Below are 22,508 nucleotides of genomic sequence, written 5' to 3'. Positions count from 1 at the left end.
GCATATAGTAAGTTAGAGGCATGCATGTTATTATGCAGCAAAGGCATAGTATCCTTTTGCCTGTTGCTGCCACCCTTTCCCTGTTCTGTAGTTAGCATTTGTAAGTTCTTAGCAAGTAAAATACTTGGCAATAACTCCTGGGTGGAACCAAGAGAATATTAAATTATTTGAGGCAGTCTATTTGTTTTTAGGATAATAGAGAAAAGCATCACAGAGCAACTGCTGTTTCATTTTGAATAGGTGTTTTGATAGAAGTTGATTGAGTTGCAGCAGCAATTGGTGACAACTGATGCTCTGGCTCCTGAGGAGAAGGAAATTGCCATGAGATGTCTAGCAGAATAATGTGGCTGGCATAGTTCAGTCATCAGTGTGCAGACAGTGCTGGTGGCATTGTCTGGATGCATGGATTGTGGGAAGGTTAAGTACTCGTTTATTAGCCAGTTGGAAACAGTGATTCTTTTGCTCATTCTTGGCATAGTTGTGCATGTTCCCAGAGAAGCTGGAGCAGGAGCTTCAACTGTAGCATTCTAGGGGAGACACAGCTGTACTATCATTAGCTTTTAACAGTGAGTTAAATTAGATGTAGCCTTTGTAATTATAGTTACTTGCCAGATAGAAGATACTTAGAGAAACAGATCGTATGAACTGTATAGGTGACTTGATAATTACTTTTTTAGCCTGGCAATGAAGTAAACATATTTACTAAATTAGCTAGTATTTTTCATGAGCCAGGTTTCTTCATGAAAGTATTTCCACTTTTTCTGATAAGAAAACACGAGACAATCCTAACGTCTCTCTTTAGCTTTAATGGTAGTGGCTTAATTGATGGCTCTCCCCTTCTGCTCTTACCCCCTTTTTCTTTTTAGTAACCCAGCATTATAGCATAAATCACATTTGGTGGGTTTTTAAATTAACACGTTGTTGTAATTTCAGAGTGAGCACATGGCCTGTTAAAATATCCATGTTAAAGTGCCAGATCTGCTGTTACTGTCACATTTAATGCAGTTTATTAAGTGTTACTTAGGACACATCTGTCCTGGAAATGGACTGGTTATTGACACTGCTGTTATCTGGTGGTCAAGTTTTTTCTGAAAGGTTTCTAGCATCTCTCCAAAAGACCTTCTGTGCTCTGGTTGTATGAACCCAGAGCTTGCCCTGTTCCTGGGCTCATCAGTATCTTTTCATTTACCTTACAGTGATTGTATGGTTAACCTGGAAATATAATTGAGATGATTCCTCAGGTGTGTAAGCTCTTCCTGATCTAGAATCACAAGTGATGGCCCCAAGTTTGTGTCTGTTGAAGAGAAGGGTGATATCTGGTTGGGACATCCCCAGAGCAATGGTTCCAGGCCTGCAGGTACACAGACTGAGCAGTACTCTGCAAAGCCTGGTGGGATCACAGGCATATGCACAGTAATTTTTTTTGAAATGTGACTGTGTCCATCTTTGTTTCTTTAGGACCTTGGCATTCCTGTTGCCAAAGTGGGTTTAATAACATCCATTGAAATGCCAGATTAGTCTCAGCAACTTACATTGTTTGGATACACAGTCTCTTTAATGCAAAATACCTCAAATTATTCAGTAAGTTTTTGCTTATAGAAAAGGTCTCTAATATTAACTGTGCCGTACTTTTTTTTCTTTTTCTTTTTTTTTTTTCCCTGAATGGCCATGACTGTGTTTCCCATTTTTGAAGTCTTAATTTTCTGAATATCCTTCAGAGAGAAGACACTGAAAAATCCTCAAATGTTAAGGGCAAACTGTTCTTTGTGAATATGAGAGTGTGAACTGGAAGAGAGTTAGGAATCTACAGAGGTGGATTCAGAGTCTGTGTAGTGCTGAGAAGTCAGGAAGCTGTGAGGTGTTCTTGACCTCTGGCTGTTTTGATGCATTAATTTCAGTAAGTGTATGAGAAACAGTGCTGCTAGAAACACCTCTGTAGATGGAGCTACTTTCTGGTGCCAGATTACCGACAGGTGTTTTTTTTCCTTCTCTTGATTTTTGTTGTCTTTGAAAAGCAGTGCCTGAAGCAAAAGCCTGGTGTCTTCAAAACTTCCGTGTCCTCATTATAGTCATAAATAGTATATAGTTTTTCTTTTGCTATTTCTTGTACTTCTGATGAGCATGATGAGCATCAGGCTCTGCTGATTCACTGTGGAGTATCAGTACGTCTCTCTTTTCCACAGTACTTTTCTTTGCAGAATGTTTTCTTTAGAAAATAATTGCTTCAACCTTCAACATCCTGTCTGGGCTGCCAGTTAACATGAGTATTTCCTTCAGCATTCATGCATCTCTATTGCCCTCTCTTCTTCCATTTGACTGCAAACTTCCTGCTTGTACCATTAGTTCCTCTGCATGTATCATAAGCATTGATACAGTAAAAATTTCTTCTGTTTTTTTGTACTGCTGCTTCATCTTGCTTCTATCAGGAAGTTTAGGGTTTCCTCGAGCCTTGGCTTTATCTTCATATATTTGTTATCTTATGTGGGATATAGCTAATCATCACTCTCTTGATTCTACCTCTGCTAAAGTGAAGCAATGAAGTGGTATCATCTTGACTCAAGATGCTCTTTTGTGTATTCTTTCTAGCCCCCCCCCCCCAGTTTATCCAAATTCCAGGAAAGTCTTAAGTACCATAGTTAGATCATACAAATGTTAGAAAAGGTGTGTGGCTTTTTGATATTTCTGTTCTTTCTTCTCTTAGATGAATTCTACTTAGGATTACTTTCCTGATTTGCAGCACTTCTGATGAACTTCTCTGTTTCTCTTCACCTTATTTTCAACCAGCTTCTAATAAACTTATTCCATTTCCAGTTACATTGGACTCCTTGGGGATGTGCTTAGCTTAAGTATATTAAAATATACCCACCAAAAAGAAAATTACTTGCACCATTCTTTTGAGTTGTAATAGATATAATTGTTTTATTTTAGTTTTTGTTTACCAGCACCAGTTTTCTTGTTCCTTTTGTCTTCCTTTTAGCTTTCTTATTGCTAAAAACTATCCTTGCAACCCTTTAGGAACAGCAGCACCACTGCCTGAGATTGAGGCTTTGTTTTTTTCCAGTTACTTCCCTCCTACCTCTCAGGTTATGTGAGGCTACCCTCAGAGGCAGGAAAAGAAAACTGTATTCATCTGGAATTAAAAAGATATATTTTCAGGAAATATATTTATAAATATATATGTATATTTAGGAAATATATATATTTTTGCTTGCTTCAGTTTAGAAACGTCTTAAGTACAACCCAGTCATGAGAAACAACTTCAAATAAAGTGGCAAGCCCTGATAAATTGTGAAAAGTTTAAATGGATACTAACATTTTATTCAGAATAGTGTTTGATTTGTGTTTCTGTACTTGATACCTGCCATGGTTGTTAAATTCCACGTGCTAGACAGGTACTCAGCACCCTTCAAAAATCATGCTTTTTTTGTGAAGCTAGAGAGACCTTACTTCTGACTATCAGATTATTATTGGTGTGGTGGTTGTTGTGGGGTTTTTTGTTTCGTGTTCTTTTTTAATTTTTAAATTTTTTTTAATGCCTTGGAATTTCTTGGGTTTTAGAACCAGTGATTGGTACTGTCCTGATGTCTAATTTGAAGAGCTTATATATTAAATTGCCACCAAGTTTCAGATTCCTTGACTAATCAATACAAAGTTTTGAGTCCTCTCTCTTCTGAATTATAGACATGCAGCTAAAAGTTCTTTGATAGAAGGTTCTCCAAGAAGCAGGGTAGTTCAAGTTAAATAGGTACCTGAATTTTTCTGGTGTGCTTCAATATGTGCTTTGGAAGCAATACCAGCCAGCCTGCTTGCTTCCATTCTGAGTACATCCAGTCTGTTGTTTTTTTTCCACCTTTTCTTTTCAAGCACCCTTTAAAGCCCATTTTTCCACTCTATTTTGAAGAGTACTTTTTTTGAAAGCGGGCCTGTCAATGATAGTGAAACCTCAACCACATAAAATCCTTCCTAAGGAGAGGAACAACATGAAAAATATTCAGAAGGGTAAAAATATTTGGGATTAAGTTGTTAGGAAAGGTTATGGGTGAGAACAAGAGAGCTGATAACCACACAGATGTTCACTGTCTTTCCTGGGTGGCTTCCCCAGTGGCAGAAATTGTCCTGTTCTGTACATTTGGCACCCATATACCAAAAATTTCCTCTGTACTATATTTCCAGGTATTTTGGAGAGAAAAAGTGGCGTATTTAAACCTGAAGAGTCCAAAGCTCATTTTATAATAGTATGAAATGGTGCATCCCTAATGATGTGAGGCATCATTTATTGATCAGCAGATTGTGGGTTCAGCATCAAAGAAACATCCCATTGGGAAGCTGGTGGACAGCAATGGACTGTGGAAGTCTGTCAAGCAGGGTCAGGTCTTCCTGCAGTGTTAGTGGCTGCTGCAGAGGGAGTAGCAGTACTCCAGGGTTGCCTGCTCACTGAGATTGCCCCCTCTTTCCCATCACTTCCTTGAAAATACCTCATAGCTCCTATAGAGCTTTATCTTCCATTTGTGGCAAAGCATCTGTGGGTTTTATTGGCATGGATCTGCTGGGCCTTTGACTCCTGTCTAGTTCAGGGGTGAATAGCACTGAACACAAAAGGGACAAAAGCAGAACGAAAGCCTATTTATGTACACAAAGTGTACACATCCAGCCCCCTGGCTCCTGTGCCCTGTTTTTATTTCTTGCAGAGATGGTAGAGCATGTTTACAGATCCTTAGACTCGGCTGTTCAGTCATGCAGTTTAACTCCAAAAATAACTCACTTGGGGGATATTAATCCAGCGCTGGATTATCTTTCTAAAATCGTTAATCAGACTTGGTCCCCGAGGGACCTTCCAGCTGAACTTGCCACTTAAGTTTCTGTGTGCTGGGGCGGCGGGAGCCGAGCGGAGGAAGCTGATGAGGTTTGACAAGAAGCGGTTACTTACGTAAGGTCCCGAGTGGAGGGACCCGGCTGCATCCTCCTCCGGCTGCATCCTCCTCCAGCTCCAAGTCCCCAAGTGCCCGGGCAGGGCTCAGCCCCCTCCTGGCACCTGCTGTGTCCTGCCCTGTCCTGGCTGTGTTATTGCCCTGCTCTCCTTTCACCTCGTCTCGCCTTGGAGAAATGCCATGGGAAAACTTGCTGGCCATGGGGGAATGGATGTGTGTGTGTCTGTGTGCCAGCTCCAGGTAATTCCTTTGTATGCTGCCTTTTCTCCAGGGAGGAGAAACACAGGCCTTATTATTTTAAATTCTCAAATGTGTACAGTGTTCCTTCCACTTTTTAACCACTGGCTTCCTTACTTGAGCTGTTCATGAAGTGGCCTGGCTTGCTGTTTGAATCTTGCCTGTCTGCTGCAAAAGAGGAAAATAGCTGTTGTAGGCTGCCATCCTCAAATACAACTAGAACTGCAAGTTACAGAACTCCTGTAAGCATGCATTTTTTTTCTCCTGGCTGTAGATTAAGAAAAGAGCTTATTTCTTGAGATATGTTCTCTGGTATTTGTGCATTATTTAAAGTACTTTGAGATCCTGTATGGAAAATGCCAGAGAAATTACAATACAAATTTAGGGGAAAAAAAAAAAAAAAAGACTTCTACTGACATCTGATTTCACACAGAAATAAAATCCTGGTTTCCACATGCAGTGCATAGGTAGAAAGGGAAAATTCAATATGTTTTGCTGACAAACGTGCTCACTCCTATCCAGGCAGGTAAAATGAGAGCTTGATTGTCTGTGCTGATGCATTTTTGCATTAAAACTAGCATCCTTTGATTTCAAACTTGAGCATTCATTACTGTGACTTAGTAGACCACTGGAAGCTCTGCACAGCATGGCTGAAATGCAAAAATATAATTTATGTGGTAATAACAGTAACTTGAAGAAGTTCCACTTTAATGTACTGATCTGTTATAGTTCTGAAAAAAACACTGATATAAGAAAGTCTACTCAAATGCTAGGGATGTTTTGGTTGTGGGGATTTTCTGCTCAAATTATAAAATAGTGTGCTGATGGGCATGGAAGGTGCTTAAACCTCCTCCAGCTTACACCTGCATGCATGCATGCATTAGGGAAAATAATGGGAAGTTGCCTTCCTTTTCCTCAGACCCCTCTTTCACTTTATAGACTCATGCCTGTACATGTGTCTTGTTGCCTTCAGATCCTGCCTTGAAAATAAATGTTATAAAAATGAGTTGTGAAGTTGGCCTTACATGTCAGTACTTCTCAGATCCCCCTGGGAGAAAAAAAGGAATTGTACTTGAGAAAATTCTGTAACTAGCAGAGCTGGACATTTTAGCAATGTCCATATTCTTTTCACTGCTTGACTTCTGCTGGCATAATAAAAAGCAGTTCAAATTGCTTCTAGTTTTTCATTCACATCATGAAAATTGCTTACTAAATTGGAAGTGTTTCACACCAGGGATTATGCCTTTCTTATTTTACTGGAAAATGTCTAACACAGTGTGTATCACTTGAAGAAATAAGTAGTTAGTAATTGTATTTTGTAGAATTTTCTTTGCAATCATAATTTTGTGATTACACCTAAACATCTATTTTGGCCTAAAAAGATTTAAAAATATGATGTGTTTCTCATATTGCCACATAGGTAGAATTAAATTTTTATCTTTTATTATCTTAAATTCTTTTGGATCCTGAACTGGATGAATGAGATTAGAAACTAGGAAAAAAAAGTTATCATCTTTGCCTAGAATGTCCCCTGAGAACTAGAAAGAAATTATAGTGATGAATTTATTTGTGCTTTTCAGCATTCAGACTATATTGGTGTCTCTGAGTTGGTCTTCTGCTAGTGGGAGAAGTGGAGCTACATCCATTTGTGTAGTTAAAGATCTTGTCACTTTTCTTTGTGTTTTATGACTATATAAGCATAGGTGTGTTAATGGTTATTATTATGTAGGAGATCTGTGCTAGCCTGCATTAAAAACTGCTCTCATTGGAATTGTCTTCTGGATGCTGTGTCAGACTTCTCTTGCACCTTGCTTTTGAATGCAAATGCTTTTTTTCCCCATTGCTGAATTTGATCAACTTACTGTCAGCTTTGCTATATTCTTTCTTAAACCATTTGCTCTATTTAGTAAACTCACCATCACCTCTCCTTGACTCCTCTTGCTTAAACCATTTGCTTTCTTCCCTTGTGACTTGTAAAGAAGAACCACAACTCGCTAAAGAAAAAGGAGTTAATGCCCACATTTGTATGTGAGAGTAGGGTTTTCTACAAATTTATTGCTGCCTGATGTTGTTTTGCTTTCATAGTTTAGGTCAGTGGTCAGGAGTCAGCGTTTTTTCTCCAGCATTCATTGTGAGCTTTGAAGTTAGCTTCTCCTCCTAGGAGAGGTATTGAGCAGTGAATTAATTACCTTTGCCTCTCCCAGTGAGAAGCAGCAGTGCTCTGAGTTGCTTCACTTAAAAGAAAGTGTGTTTGACCATGCATTAGGTGGATTCTATAGTTTTTATAGGTCTCCCTTCTCTCTCTCTCTCTATAGGCTGGTGGCCTACAGGTATCTTTTTTGAATAAAAAACTGTAGCAGGAATATGATGAGGAGGAAATAAGATCTTGCTCATCAGGAGCTGTCTTCAGTCAAGTCTGTCTGACAGGAGCTGCTGCTGCTGCTCTTTTTGTGTTGTGGTCAGTAAACTCAGGAGGCTTCCAGCATCTCTCCTGCCAGGGTTGTGTTGCTGTGCCAGGGAACGTGAGGAGAAGCCTGTCAGCCAGCTCCACTTAAACACAGTGGGGTGTTTAATACCAAAACATCACCAGGCTGAGACTGCCGAGGACTATTCTGTTGGGGAGGTGGGAAACGCTGTCACTGTGAGTGTGGGAGTGAAAAGGTGCCAAGGTCTCAGTTTTGTTTGACTGCTGAGCTGGATTAACAGCTCATTGCTGGCAGCAAGGCTCCCTTCTCCTCCTCCCCCACCGCCATCCCCTGGCACCCCTCAGATAGTGCCACCTCTGGGAAGATGTTTAACTCAAACATGGTAAAAAAACAGATGATTGAAAATACTTTTTTGGCTGGTTAATTGAGTCAGTGCACTGTGTAAAAAAGGGGAGTGCTCATGGGAGATGCAAATGGCAGGAGGTGTCAATGGAGATAAGGCAGGAACTTTGCATCTGCTCAGGATCCATGGGGGCAAAAGACAGCCAAAAGTGGGTGTCTGGCTATTCTGAATGACCAGCAAGCCAACTGCATGCTTTCATTGTGTTTGTTCCTAGTCTCTGTAACATCTATCAAATGTAGGCAATGTCTCTGTGTTTCTTAATCACGTTGTTTAGTCTTTCAAGGCACTTCCTGCAATCCGGTCTTATTTATAGGCCATCCATTGTCTTATTTACTGCCTTGTGCTTTTCTTTGTGGCCATGTGTGATCCTGTTGGCATCAGAACTGGCATTGTTGGAAATAAGAGTGTTAAAGTTTGTAAGTTGCTTTTATAGTATGTGTGAGAACCCCATGTAGAATTTAGCAGGACTTGCAGATGTGGAGGACTGAACCTTTTCAGAGTCGACTGAAGGACAAGCAAGAAAAAAGGAAAGGTACAGCCTTTCCATGAAGGCTGGATTTCTTGATAGAGAGATGTTTTCCTTATTTTATTAAGGCTGCTGTGAGTTCATGCTTCTGCTGCATGGGGAAGGGTTGTTAGACTGGGTTAGTTGAATCTGCAGCTGAAGGTGATCAGAGCCTTTTTTTGCCCTGCACCTGTCTGAGGCTTTTGGAGGTCTGGTATATTCTGTCAGCTCATCTCCTGCTGAACTAAGGTTCTTTCAGAGGGTCTCTGTGCGAGCATGTGTCTGTCCATGCTTTCACCACTTCCTTCTCTTTTCTGCTAAGAAGAAGTGGGACTGCCACCTGTGGGGTTTTTCTATGGCTTTGTCTCGTTTTGTCATAGGAGATTGCAGGGGATCTCAGCAGAGCAAGCAGGAAACACTGCGACTGGCACAGAGGGCTTGGCAAAGCAAGCAGGAACCTGCCGGTCTGCAGGAGGGTGCAGGGGTTGCTGTGGCTGAGAACTGCAGAGCTTTGCTACTTTGGTGGCTGTCCCACTGCCACCGGGCCAGGAGAGTGGTGCAGAAGGTTTGTTTTGCACGCCCTGGGGTAAGCACTACACCCACATGAAAGATGTTTGTTGTTATTGCGAGGTTACAAATTTTGACAGTGCCAAGAGACAGAACTTTGATTCTGCCAGTCCCGAGGATTTGATTCTTCCCCTTTCTTCTCCTTCTCCAGAATTTACAGCCTGCACTATGTGACCTGAAATTACTGTTGATATTTGCGTTCTTGCAGAACTGTGAGGTTTTGTGTAGCTTATAGTACCATTTTGAATGTATACTGTATCCTTATGTGTCTGATTCATGTGTCTGAGCTTTGCCATATCCAAGTATTTATACATGGGTATCTTTGGATCCGTTAGGTGAGGATGTGTGTGTGTATGTATATGTGGAAACTGCTGTGTGTTCTGCCTTCCTCCTGACATCCTGGTTGCTATAGTGCAGTGATCTATTTGTGAACACCCAGAAGATCATTGCTATAGTTAAAAGAAACAGTGTTTCCTGGCCATAACTTCCTGGGAAATCTCTTCTCCAGGAGCACCAGCTTTAGCTGATTTGGTCAGGTTCCCTGAGACTCCAGGAGTGACACTGTAACAAGGAGCTTCCTTCTAGTTTGTCACTTTTCCCCACTAGCGTTTTTGATAACATTTAAAAATAGTTTCTCTATTTAAATCTAATGCATGCCTATTATTCACCGTACGTTTCAGTGCTTCAGCCATCTTTCTAACAAGCTGTCGAGCCGTGCAGTGTGTTGTGGCATTGTATCCTCTGTTTGCTCCTGGAAAATGTGCTGTTCTTCTGCTCTTTACACATACATACATACGTTTGTTTTCATCCACCTGCCCAGCCAGGCAAAATGTAGGAGGTGAAGCGGCAGCGCTGGAGTTCTGTCTGGACTGCTCCGGTATTATTTAATTTTTTTTCCCCTCTTCTCCCTGCAGGTGTGAATGAGAGAGGCTCTCTGCGGTATTTAGTGTCCGGGGGTACTGGCTCCGAAGAGCAGCAGCGTCGCAATGCCCCCTCCTGCTGATATAGTGAAGGTGGCAATCGAATGGCCAGGTGCCTTCCCCAAGTTAATGGAAATAGATCAAGTAAGTGCCTGTGTACGTGTGCTCGGCTGGCCCTGTGATAAATAAGTTCTCTCTGTGTCTGCCTCTGCATTTATATTAACTTCAATGCACACATATATTTCTGTGAGTGCATATGTGATAAAAGGGGTGTAACCCTCTTCCTTTCATGCAGCTTACTGTTTTTGATCTGTTTAGCAGGTTTGTTTGGCATGGGGTTTGTTTTTTGTTTGTTTGTTTTGTTTTGGGTTTCTTTTTTTTTTGTTTTTTGTTTGTTTTTAATTTGCTGCTTCTTTTTAAACAGCTGCCTAAACATGATATTTACTGTGCTTGTGACCCACAAGCACTAAGGCACTTTGGTGCCTTAGTTTGCTCAACTGTAAAAATGTGGTGATCTTGTTACCTGTGGGTGGAAAGTTAAAATTTTCAGTCAGTGCTATTCATTTGGAGCAGGATCATACTGAATGGCTGCAGCAAGTGCAGATTTTGGAACCTAAGTAGTGGTGCACTGTGAGCAGGAGGATCTTTGCTGTTTCATACAGGGGTTGTCCTGTTTAGTTGTGTATTTCTAATGCAGTGGCCCCATGGAATGTTTTGGGTCAGTGTACAGAAACTAATAAACTCAGAGACTGTAGGAATTTTCTTTTTGGAGAGGAGAACGGACCAAGTCAAGTTATACAAGTGACGTGTTTTATGTTGTGGACTTCTCTGAGATTGTTTTTGTGGCACATGTATTAATGTTAAAAATAACCTCTCTAATATTTAAAACCTTATCCATAATGTTTTGAAATCACACAGCATGTTACCTCTTTAGAATAATAATTTTTGTAAATAGTACTCAGAGTGAAGGAAAGCGTTTCATAATAAGCTTTAGACTGTAGTATCTGGGGACCAAGCACATTATCAAGTTCTATTGGAGAGGAGAAAATTTAAATTCCTGCTGAAAATGCGTTTCTGAAATAAGATCCTAATTTCTTTATGCAGTGCAGTCAGTTTCACTTCTGGTTAACCCTTTTCTGGAATATCCTTAGGAAATTCCCGTGGAACTTCGGAGAAATATGGTACTAGATAGTGGCTGATATAACAGCAGTATGATTATTAGGCACAGTGAAAGCCCCTTTAGAGGAAAGGGGAATTCCCAAATGGTTAGGACTTTGTAGTTAGATTTCCAGACCTGCCTTCTTCTTTTCCCTTTGCTTGAAATTTTTTGGTAAGCATGTGTCAACAAATATAAATCTCTTGCCTTCTGGACTATAAAATGTTTTACTTTTTTTTCTCCTTATGTAACAAATGCTAGATACTGTGCATTCTGGGTTCAGAGAAAGATGCATGTTCCATCCTGGTGAACAACATCTTATTGCTACAGTGGGGACAAAAATGAACAAATATTATTCAGTTTCTTTCCAAGCTGCTGTAGTAAAATATCAAAGTGATTGTTTTATAAATAAAAAGAACAGCTTAAAGTAATTCTCAAGAAACCTTAATATTTTATCTGAAATACTATCTTACTGTCCTAGAGCCTTGGTTTTACCTTTATTATATAAGATCTAGAGAGTACAAAAAAGGTCAGTGCTGACTTATGTTGGGTAGAACCTTCCCAACCCCACCTGCCAAGGAGTCTGAAAGCTTTCCGTGACACTTTATGGGGAGGAGAAGGAAGAAGAGGGAAAATAAGCTTGAAAGGAAGAAGGCTAACAGCAACCTGCTCTTGATGCAGTGGACATTTGAGAGTCTCATTGCTCATCCTTCTGACATGGAAAATACAGGTGTGATGATAAGAAATGAAGATGTGAAAGAAACATCCTCTCCTTATACCCATACACACAAACTCTTGCATTTACCTTTTCAGGGATGGGAGCAATTTTAGAAGGGTCCCATCAAAAGCATACAGGGTGATACATGCTTCTAAACATGCAGCTCTGCCTTGGGTTCACTTAATACTAACTTTCCCCAATCTCTTCAAAGCATCTATTTAGTTGAAGAGCTGTAGTGGAGGAGATGATTCATACCTCAGATGGAGAGCTGTCAGAGATGATAAAGGGGAGGAGGGAAAAGGAAGGTGGAAAAATTACTTGCCCCTTGACCAGTCATTATAGCCAGTGTCACTGTCTGGTAGGATCTGCTTATTCAAGCACCATTTGACGTGCATTCAGAAAATCCTAAGAACTTTGTCAGACCAGTTTCCTCCCTCTCTGATCCCTTGCTGGCAAGAAAGGTAGTATTTAAAAGAATAGCACTGTATTATTACTTCTAAAAGAACAACAGAAAAACCTCACTGTAGCATGGCACAAGTTCTTTATCTTTCAGGGCACTGAGGCTATTCCAAGTATTGAAGTCTAAATACCAAATAAAAGCTCAGAGGAAAATTTGGATATTTTTTTTTTTAGGTTGCTTGTTGTATAGCTTGGTGTTTCTGTTTAGTTGCACAGTATCCCAGTTCACCTGCTGTGTATATACATATTTTGCTTAGCAATTATGAGAATAAAGTATTTTCAAAATGAGGAAATATCATTGTGAAACAACAGTGATTGACAGTGGTGTACTAGAAGTTGTTGGGCCTGAAAAGAGCTCATGAGTATTTTTTCAACTAAGTGTTATTAAACTTTCCATTAAAAACCTCCCCTTCAAGTGCATGACTTGTGACAACTTGGACTTCGTGAGGCACAGAATTTTTTCTAGTTGATGCTTCCCACTTCATTTCTGTAGGTTTTTCAACCTGGATTCATCAATGACAGTTTTAACTTTAATCATACGAAATTAGTCTCACTTACTTAGAAAGACTCTTTGCTTGCACAATTAATATATAATTAAGTGCTTTGCAGAATGAGCCTCTGTGCCAACCTTTCATCTCGTTCATTGAAATGTACTATCTGATGTCAGGTTTTTACAACTGCTGTTTTCCTGGAAAGTTGCTTTAAACAAGGAGGGCACAACTGCATATTACTTACTGCCCTTTCTCTTTCCAGGTGGGGACTAATTAAGTTGCAGTAAACCTGGCAACTGGCTATTGCCTGTATGCATTAAAGCTGATTTTAAAGCTTGTGCAAGCTAATGTTCTTATCTGCTTTCTCCTTCAGAGAGGGACTTTGCTGAGTTCAGTTAGTCTTTTGCAGAATACTTGGTTTTTTTTCATTTACGTTTCCCCCTATTTCTATCACTTTCCTCAATCGCAAATTTAAAAAAAAAGAAAAAAAATCTAGACTCTTCTCTCTGCATAAATTCCTTCTGGCAATATTAGTACTGTGTTCCAAATGAATTTTTAATGAAAAGATAGGATTTTGACTTAAGAGACAAGTATAGGGGTGACCTTCTACTTTTAAGTATTCCTGTCATGTAAAGAGAGGAATTAAAATAAGTTGGTGTCTGAATTTGCATTGGGATCTTTTTGTGGCCTTTATAGGTGTGCAGTCTGAGGAAGAAATGAATGGTAGACACTGACTGCATCTCTCTTCTCCCAGTCTTCTGGCTGATTATTGTGGAAGATGTTAAGAACAGGTCTGCATGGTCTCCATACAGGTGAAGGGGGACATTAGCTACTCCATCCTGTCTTCTCTTTATTTGACCCAGAAGTAGCCATTTCATAAGTGGATGCTATTTCTTGTGTTCAGATGGAGATTTGCATGCCTTTACTTGTCATGTACAAGTCATTCCCAGCTGTTAGGCTGCATTTTTATACAGCACAAATTATTTTAGGTAAGCCAGTGCTGCTTACCTGGATATTTAGTTCTGTGGACTTACAGCTTCACTGTTCCTGCTGCAGGGAAAACAGCTTCCAGGAGAGGCAAGAGGTGGATATTTGGGAACAATAAATATTTTAGCTTACCTCATTTAAATCCATTCTTCTTTGTTAACACAAGTTTTACTGAAAACAGATTTCTCTAAACTTTAGGCTTAACTTCTTCATGCTGGAGGTAAATACTATTCCTGTGGAAAGAAACAGTTTGTAATTAAACTTGGCTGTGCAGTCTCTTCCTCCAGGTTTACTTTTATCTGCCAGATCATTAAATGGAGATTAAATGAGCAGATGTGAATCTTTACACTAGCCAAAAACAAACAACAAAAAATACTCAAAACAAAACAAAAAAGGTAGAAAAAGTAAGGTCTGTTTTGCTTTTCAAAGCACAAATCTGGTACAGTGGGCAAAATTTACAGGAGCACTGTCAAATGACTATTTCATGTTAATGCAGTGCAGTGCATGGGAGCAACCACAGGCTGCGTTACTTTAATGCTTTCTCTAAGGTTTAGATTTAGTTAGCAAGTTTATTTTTTAAGAGTTTCTTTAAGTTTTCTGTTCTCCTCTGCCAGTGTATCCTGTAAATGTAATTTTAACTGTAGGGTTTTTTTATTCAGAGGAAGTCATTGTACTTCACTGCGTATTAAAAGGAAAACAGTAAGGGAACTTTAAGGGAACTTTCAAATTGTTTTGAGCTTCAGACCTAAATCTGAACCCTTGAGGATTGCTAATTGATTTAGTGCTGTGTTTCTCAAACTGTGGGGAGTAACGTAGTTCAAAAGGGATTGTGACACGCTTAATTAGAGAAAAGAAAGTGGCACATCACTTCCACCATGCATGTGGACTAATAATAGCTGTAGTTTTTGCAAGTGCTGTCAGTAGTAATAGCAGTATACTGATACAATCCTAGCATCACAAGTCTAAATGTGTGCAATATTAGGAAACACCAGCATCATTCCAGTGGTGAAGAAGAAAGGGATACTGATGTCTTGCTGTACTAGAGGCTGTACCATGAAGTGTTGCTCCTGTACTTAGTAGCCTAAGTGACTCAAAGTCAAGGGGCTTACTGCTGAGGAGATGGAGGAGGAGAGCTGCTCTTACCTTCTTCCCACAAGCCTGCAAAAAATATATGAAGTCTTATCCTAAAAGTGTAACTGTGTTGCAGCATCTGGAGCTGCTGATGTATTGTGAAGATTTCCAATGCTATTGCACAGAGTTTAAAGTGGTTCAGGGAAATACCAGTGCCTTTAACAGTTGACAGGATACCAATTTCTTGAAGATGGAGGATTAGAAAGCAGCTCAGGATGGGGTGGAATCTTACACTGACTTATAGAAGTGTTTCCTGCCTGGATTTGCTAGCAGGAGCTGCAGGAGCTTCTTTTCCATCGGACTGGAGACAGTGGCTTGTGCTTGAAGCTGCTCACTGCAGCTGCATCTCATCCCTTACATGGAGAGGACCCTGATTCCTGCTGCTGGTAGACTCTCCCAAAGAGAGATGAACCAAAAGGTGGCTTCCATTTCAAAAAGATTTGAAAACAGTCAGCTAGCTCAACTCAGTTTCCTAAAGCTAGGGCTGTTGTAAAAGGTTTCAAACTGACCCTAACAATAATTCAGTGAGTTCTGTTGTTCTGTGTTGCACCTGTTAATATTTCAGTTTCACAAAACAGAAAATGAACGAGTTTATCTTAAATCAGGTACTAACCAGCATATAAATGCAGTGAAAATATTCAATTTTTTAACAATTATTTCATTTTTATTACTATCAGAGATTCTTAATAGAACCGGTGAGAAAATCATATCTACTAACATAATGTGACATTTTCTTTATTATCTTTTCTTTATTGGACTAATGAAAGGTGTCATTCTGGAGGGAGGGAAGAAAAGCCATGTATGCGTGTATAGACAGTGCTTTGTTAACATGATGAGCTTATCATTGTTAAGCACAATGGGTATTTAAGAATAAGATTTCATTTTTTCAGGACTGGCGGGTTGGAGCAGTCATCATTAGAGCTCCAGTTCTTTGCTGTAGTGGCAGCCAGCCAGCCTAGATGAAAGGGCAATGTTATTGTCACATCTTCTGTTTTATTAATTTGCCTTGTCCAGTGCCACATTCTCACTGGTTGGTTGGAATTTTTCAAGATGAGCTGACATCCTGTGGTGTGTGGCTGGGACCTCATCACTGGAAAATACCTTAAAAAGTTGTCTCATACTGTTGAACACAGAAAAAGCAGCAAAGCTTAATAGATTGAAGAGGCAGTAGCTATAGAAGATGGTTAGAAATTGTGCAAGAAATGAGGAAAAAAAGAAATATAAATATTTTAGTGAGTTACAGTCTAATGGATTCTATTTATGCTTTCTGCTTGGTGTAGTCTTCTACATTAGGATACATTAATTAAATGCAGTAGATAGTTTAAGTATTTTTAATAAGAGTGGAATTAGGCATGAAAAATATACTTGAAATACATTCCTCTTAGGGTCCTGCAGAAATGCTGTCATATGTTGTAGTAAAGGATGATCAGGAAATAACATTTTAGGGAAGAGATGAAACAATTAATTCTTTCCTTGTTCCTGGTGGTTTTGTTGTTGTTTTATTCTTTTTTTTTTTTTTTTTCCTGGCTTTGATTTTGTCAGCTTCTTAGTGCTAGCCAGAACCTTCCTGAATTTTGCTGCCTGCAACTGATGACATTTTCAAGATGAGAGCTGAATATGGCTGTAAGGTTATTGCATTGGCACAGGAGGACGTGCACACAGAGATACTTTTAACAATTTTTTTTTTTTTTTAAGAATCAGCAGAAGTGTTACCTCTTAGAAGTTAAGTCTGCTATATTTAAAGGAAATGTGTAATGATGAGATTCTTAGAGTTGCACACCATGGAACTAGTTACAAGGTACTTCATTCACATTCTGACCAGCTGGAATATTCACGTACACTTTATCATTCAATTATACTCTCCTTCAAGACTGTAGTACAAAAGAAAGTAATACCAAAAATCCCCCAGTGTACGTTTTTAGTACCTTCATGTAGAGGCTTTTCTACCCTGGTTGGCCAGCAATGTGTCAGTCACAAGCTGTGGGTTTGGGGTTTCTTATTTCATCTATCTTATTTCATCTTATTTCATCCAATAAAGTGGTTGTGTGAAGACCCACATCTTAAAACCCTGCTTTGTAACTCTTCAAGTTCTTTGAGAACTGTATTTTAAATATGTGGTGGGAGTACATTGCAGGCAAACATGCTGAAATTCACAGCTGTAGATTTCTAGGTGGTTTATAAACCTTCAGTATTCTTGACTGGGAGTTTTGGGTGTCCCTATCTGCAAAGTATTTGAGACAACAGGGAATGTTTTGGCTACATTTGGAATGTTAGAACACCAGGTGTGGAGTAAGTTCCTGGAAAATTCTGGTTTGTTTGTTTTGATAAAATGTTTCACTGCTTCCTGCTTGTAGTCAGTTTAGCATCTTAAACATTTGATCTTGGGTCAAGGCTTAGATCTGCTCAAGTGCAGGTTCAGGAGTGGGGATGCCTTTGGGAGAGGGAAGTAAGTGAGTAATGAGGAAACTGCAGCTGAGAGTAAAGGGGAAGAAGACATAACACATATGTTTCCTCAAGTCTTGTGTGCTCTGCAGAACCCCTTCTGCTATATTTATACTGAAGTGTTCCTACTGATACGTTAAAATTTACACTTTAAGGGCTGTGTACTGAGCCAATAAAAGCTGTCTGTCATCATCAAGCTGCACTTGCTTGTGAGAAAGGTTTTACCACTCTTCTTGGGGATGGTGGAGTTTTGTGTTTTGGGTTGTGTTGTTGCACTCAAAGTACTGTGGCGTTGTTTGGGTTTTGTGGTCTCTGTGCAGTTCTGGGGTATCCCTGTTCTTGAGGTATCCACTCCTGTGCTCCCCTGAGTCAGGGAAATCCTGTTCTCTATCTTTTACAGATGCCTGATGGCTAATGAGTGAGTCTGGTTTTGCTAATCCTCCACTGTATCCAATTGAGTATCCAATTAATTCCCAAAGTGGTTCAGAGCAGGAAAGGCTGGCTTAAGAGGCAAGCCCAAAGCTATACAGTACCTCCCCCTTGGAGGAGAAAAACCTCACCTCTTACATCATGAGAAGCCAGAGGCAACGTAGTACATCAAGGCACCAGGTGTCCTGGCATCTGGTGTGTTTGTCACTGGGCAGTCCTGTTTCTGTTCCTGTAGGCCCTACTGTGTGACAGTAATAGATCAAGCCTCCACTTACCATGAAGAGAGGTGTTTTTCTGTTTTTTAATAGCCATAAAAATGACTTCAGCACTAAAAGCTTTGTTAGTAGAATGGTGGCATTAATTATAGACAGAATGGGGTATTTAGTGGCTTGAGATTCTGGTTTTTGACAGATGCATGATCAGGAACAGAATTATTATTATTATTATTATTTTTAATACTGAGTGTTTTCCAGTAACAGATGTGCTGCATCTGCTGTTTTTCTGTGGTAGGCTTAATGACAGCAAGGGTTGAAGTTTTTTCTTGCTACATCTATGATTAAAAAGTGTCAGCCTGGGAGGATGATACCCTGATCAATCTCTAAAAAAAAACACGAACCAAACCAATAGCCAGAAAAAGCTATTAATCTCTACTAGTCATTTGAAAAGGAAAGATTCACCCTTGGCCTGAAATAAACCTGTCTGCAACCCCTGGTGTAGCACAATCAGTATGTCTGAACTGCATATATAACATGTTTCTACTGAGTCTGAGGCTTCTCTCTACAATTTACACACACACACACACAGAACTGCTGTTTGATTTGGAAGTGCTTTAAACCCAGTTCAGTGCACTGGTGGTTTGAACTGGACCCAGAGCTTGGTGTGCACTGTTGTACTGAATGTTCTTAGCTTTCTTTTACTCATCCCAGAATTTCCCTGGAATAAAACAATGACCTAGACTCACCCAGCCTAAATTCTTGGATACCTGTGCTTACTGCTTCCTAGTGACTGGTTACCTCTATGAGGAACCCAGAAAGGTTCCTCATAGACAGGAAAGAATGAAACTGGTGAAGAAATCAAAGTGGGAAATAGCAATGTGTGTTCTGAAAGTTACTTTAGAGATGCTACAAAATATTGCACAAGCAGCGACCTCCAGCACAGTGCAAGGGCAGAAGAAAACAGTTGGGGAATTGTGTGCACACAAAACCTGGAGATGTGACCTGAGACCTGTAGGTGAGGGAGTGCCGGAGTGGTGGCTGGGTATTACTGCATGGTGAATGGAATTAGGGCTACACTTAGCCAGCATCTTGGACACTTGTATGAATCAGCCAGCCCAGCTAAAGCTTTGCCCTGTGTGTAAATTCACCTCAGCTTTAGTGCTGCCTGTGCTTGGTGTTGGTGGCAGGATTCTCCCTATGTACACAGATCATTAAGTCATGAGGCCATAATACCCTGTCGTCATTTCCCACTGGATTTCAGATATCAATTTAATACCTGCCTTAGGAAAATATTTTCATACTAACTGATCCATTCAATGCAGATGGCTATGATATGGTTTGCTGAAGGGGTTATTTCCTATAGAGAGTGTAAGATTTACTTTAATCTCTGTTTTTTCATACATTGAAGCTACAGCTTGATTTTCTTAGAGCTTTAAATGAGCATCTCAGCATGTATAAAAAAGCACACTTCATTTTTACTATTGTAGGGAAGGACATAGAGGCAAAAAACCCCATAACTAAAAGGCACCAGCACAAATTACTTATTTTGATGAAGGAAAAACTTAGAAATGTTTTTGCTATCTGATGGTAAGGAATTCTTTGAAATACTGTAACTAATAAGGTGAGTTAGAGTTTTCAGAACTGTAAAGGCAGCAAGTATGGAATATAAATATAAATATTTATATTAACTATAAAATAGTTTTATGAAGATAAAACTATAAAAATAGTTTTATGAAGATTAAAATAACAAAATCACAAGTCCATTTTCTTTGATATCAGTATTTCTTTGAATATTTACAGACAGGCAGAAAAAAAACCAAACAAACTATCTTTGAATGGCCTATTCTCTACTCTGCAGAGAAGAGAAATAGGCTTTAACCTCATCTTTCGTGTTCCCAAAATAAAAAAAATATAATAGTTTACTTTTGTCTTCTAGTACTGATACATTACTGATACAGAGACATTTTCTGCACATTTCTGTTGCATCCCATCATTGATGCCTAAGCATAGATATCTCTTGCAACCTTTAGTAGCAGGGCTAGGAAAGGTTTCTGGATACTGCTGTGAAGGGACCGTGGGAGCTGGCAGCTTGCCTGCCTGTCACTCCCAGAGCAAATAAAGGATTTTGTTGATGCTGAGGCCTGGCCATGTAGGGCAGGAGGCAGAAGTGCTGCTTAGCCATGTGCAGGCAGGGCAGGAGGCAGAAGTGCTGCTTACCCGCTCTGCGTGTTGCCTGCCAGAGCCTTCCCACAGCCTGTTCTTGCCAGACCCAACCTGAGCCATGGCACAGAGGGGGATGTGGCAGCCCTCTCCTGTGTTCAGTGACATCCACTGTGAACTGGGTGCTGGTGACAGTTTGTATGAATGGGGGAAAATGGAAAAAATTTTGTCTAGAGACGTGTGTAGGGGGAGTGCGGCTCTAGAGATGATTAGGAGCAGCAGCTTACTAGGATTGCAGTGTATTTTGTGTTACATTTATTAACTTGTAAAGCACTACAGAGTTATTAATGGCAAACTCTGTATCTCAGAAGAGTTCCACGTTTTCATCCTGCTGCTGTTAACCAAGTGGTACTCAGTCACAGCAGCGCTGTAGCAATCGTGCCATAGGAATCATAGAATTATAGAATTGGCTGGGTTGGAAGGGACCTCAGAGATCATCAAGTCCAACCCTTGATCCACTACTGCTGCAGTTACCAGACCATGGCACTGAGTGCCACATCCAGTCTCTTTTTAAATATCTCCAGGGATGGAGAATCCACTACTTCCCAGGGCAGCCCATTCCAATGTCTGATCACCCTCTCTGTAAAGAAATTCTTTCTAATATCCAACCTAAACCTCCCCCAGCACAACTTGAGACCATGCCCTCTTGTCTTGCTGAGAGTTGCCTGGGAAAAGAGACCAACCCCCACCTGGCTACACCCTCCTTTCAGGGAGTTGTAGAGAGTGATGAGGTCTCCCCTGAGCCGCCTCTTCTCCAGGATGATGAAAGGCTGACTGTGTTGAGGATCCATCTTGGTTTTGTTCTTTAGCTGCCCGTTACAGCTTGTAGTTGACTTTGGTGGGATTTTATTTTTGTTGTCTAAGTTTTTTAATTTCAAGTAATGCCATATAATAGTGCAAAGATGGCATAGAATAGGAAAAAGACATTGAGAAAGTAGGATTGAGTAAAAAAAAAAAAAAAAAAGTAGGACTGAGAAAGGACATAAAAGCTCATGGTGTTGAGAACATAGAAGTACCAAAATAATGATTTGGAAACTAATTGTATCCAGCCTTCCCAGTATTTACATTATTGCCAATTTGGGTTGTTAAAGTGCTTTCTGTCAGTTTCAGATGGAAACTATAGTTCCTATGGGAAATAATAGGGAGGAGAGGCAAGTTACTCTTCTGTCCTCCATTGTCTTCAATCTGTTTGCTGATAATAATTTACTTTGTAAAAAGAATTAATATCCCAGATACAGATTTTGTCAAAATGGGAAAATATTGTAGCAGGACCTGCAGTAGAATCCTGAGGAGAGAATAGGAAGCAGCATGCAGAGATGTTTGTTCTGTTTGGGTAGCAGCTCACTCACAGGCTGGCACGTATGTGCTAGATGGCAAACTGGCAATATCCCACTCCAGACAAATATATGCTTCTCCCTCTGTACCTTCCCAGAAATGGAGTTTACTTTTTTGGGGGGAGTGTGGGGAGGATGGAAGAGAAGAAGGAAGCAAAGATTGCAGTATTGCAATAAGCTACAGAACCCCTCAGGGTGGAAGACAGCAGGTGAAAGCAGCTGCACATAAGTGACAGAGTAATCCAGACTGAGGAAATGATCAAGCTAAAAATTGTGGGGAAGAAAACGTGTTTTGTTTGTTTGTTTGGGGGGTTTTTTGTTGGTTTTTTTTTTTTGTTATTTTTTTTTTAAATCTGCCTGTCCTGCTTCCCAGCCTGGCTTACAGCTATGCAAGCAGCTGAGCCAATGCAACACAGCGAAGCTGTTGTGAAGAAGGGGCATGTTGGCTGCTTCAGGAGAGAGCAGCTTCACAGCCTGCCTTTTCTCTCATGTGCTGCTATTTGCTAGTAATTTAGGTACATAGCAAATCAGATGAGGAAATTGGTCCAGGTTGAAACTACCAGTTTCTTCCTTTTTCTTAGACCAGTTTTTAGTTTGGTCAGGTTGACCAGTGTGAATCATCAAAATAGAAATGGTAGTGAAAGAAGAAGGGTAGAAACCAAGGACTGAGACAGTATGGAAAATGGGGACAGGATCCTTTCAGTAGATACTTTCATTCATATTTGATTAACATGGTCTTATGGATTTTTTTTTTTTTGCCTGTTTCTAAACTAACTTGCTTAAATGACTATTAAGTAAGAAATCCTTCCTTGATTCTGACCTAACTAGAGAGTCCCTTCTCTGACTTTCTGTCTATGCAGTGACGCAGTTCTGAAAACAAATCCAAGGGAAAAATAATTCTCTCTCTGCATAGCACACCCTGCTACTCATTTAATTTTTA

General features: G+C 40.0%; 1 protein-coding gene across 5 annotated transcripts in view; it reads left to right on the top strand.

The window, feature by feature from the left end:
- ELMO1 (engulfment and cell motility 1) overlaps positions 1-22,508 on the top strand; it is a 311,982-nt gene that overhangs the window by 38,451 nt on the left and 251,023 nt on the right. For 4 of the 5 annotated variants that reach the window (XM_030445753.1, XM_030445755.1, XM_030445752.1 and 1 more), the window contains one exon: positions 9,981-10,130. The exons of the other annotated variant lie outside the window; for it this stretch is intronic. In XM_030445753.1, coding sequence (XP_030301613.1) covers positions 10,053-10,130 — 78 coding nt within the window. In that variant the 5' untranslated portion in view covers positions 9,981-10,052. The remainder of the gene's footprint in view (positions 1-9,980; positions 10,131-22,508) is intronic. 5 annotated transcript variants of the gene reach the window in all.

This window comes from Calypte anna, chromosome 2 (assembly GCF_003957555.1).
Source record: "Calypte anna isolate BGI_N300 chromosome 2, bCalAnn1_v1.p, whole genome shotgun sequence".
NCBI classification, from domain to species: Eukaryota; Metazoa; Chordata; class Aves; order Apodiformes; family Trochilidae; genus Calypte; species Calypte anna.
The sequence above is the reverse complement of the archived record's forward strand: the minus strand, read 5'-3'. Positions and strand labels throughout refer to the sequence as shown.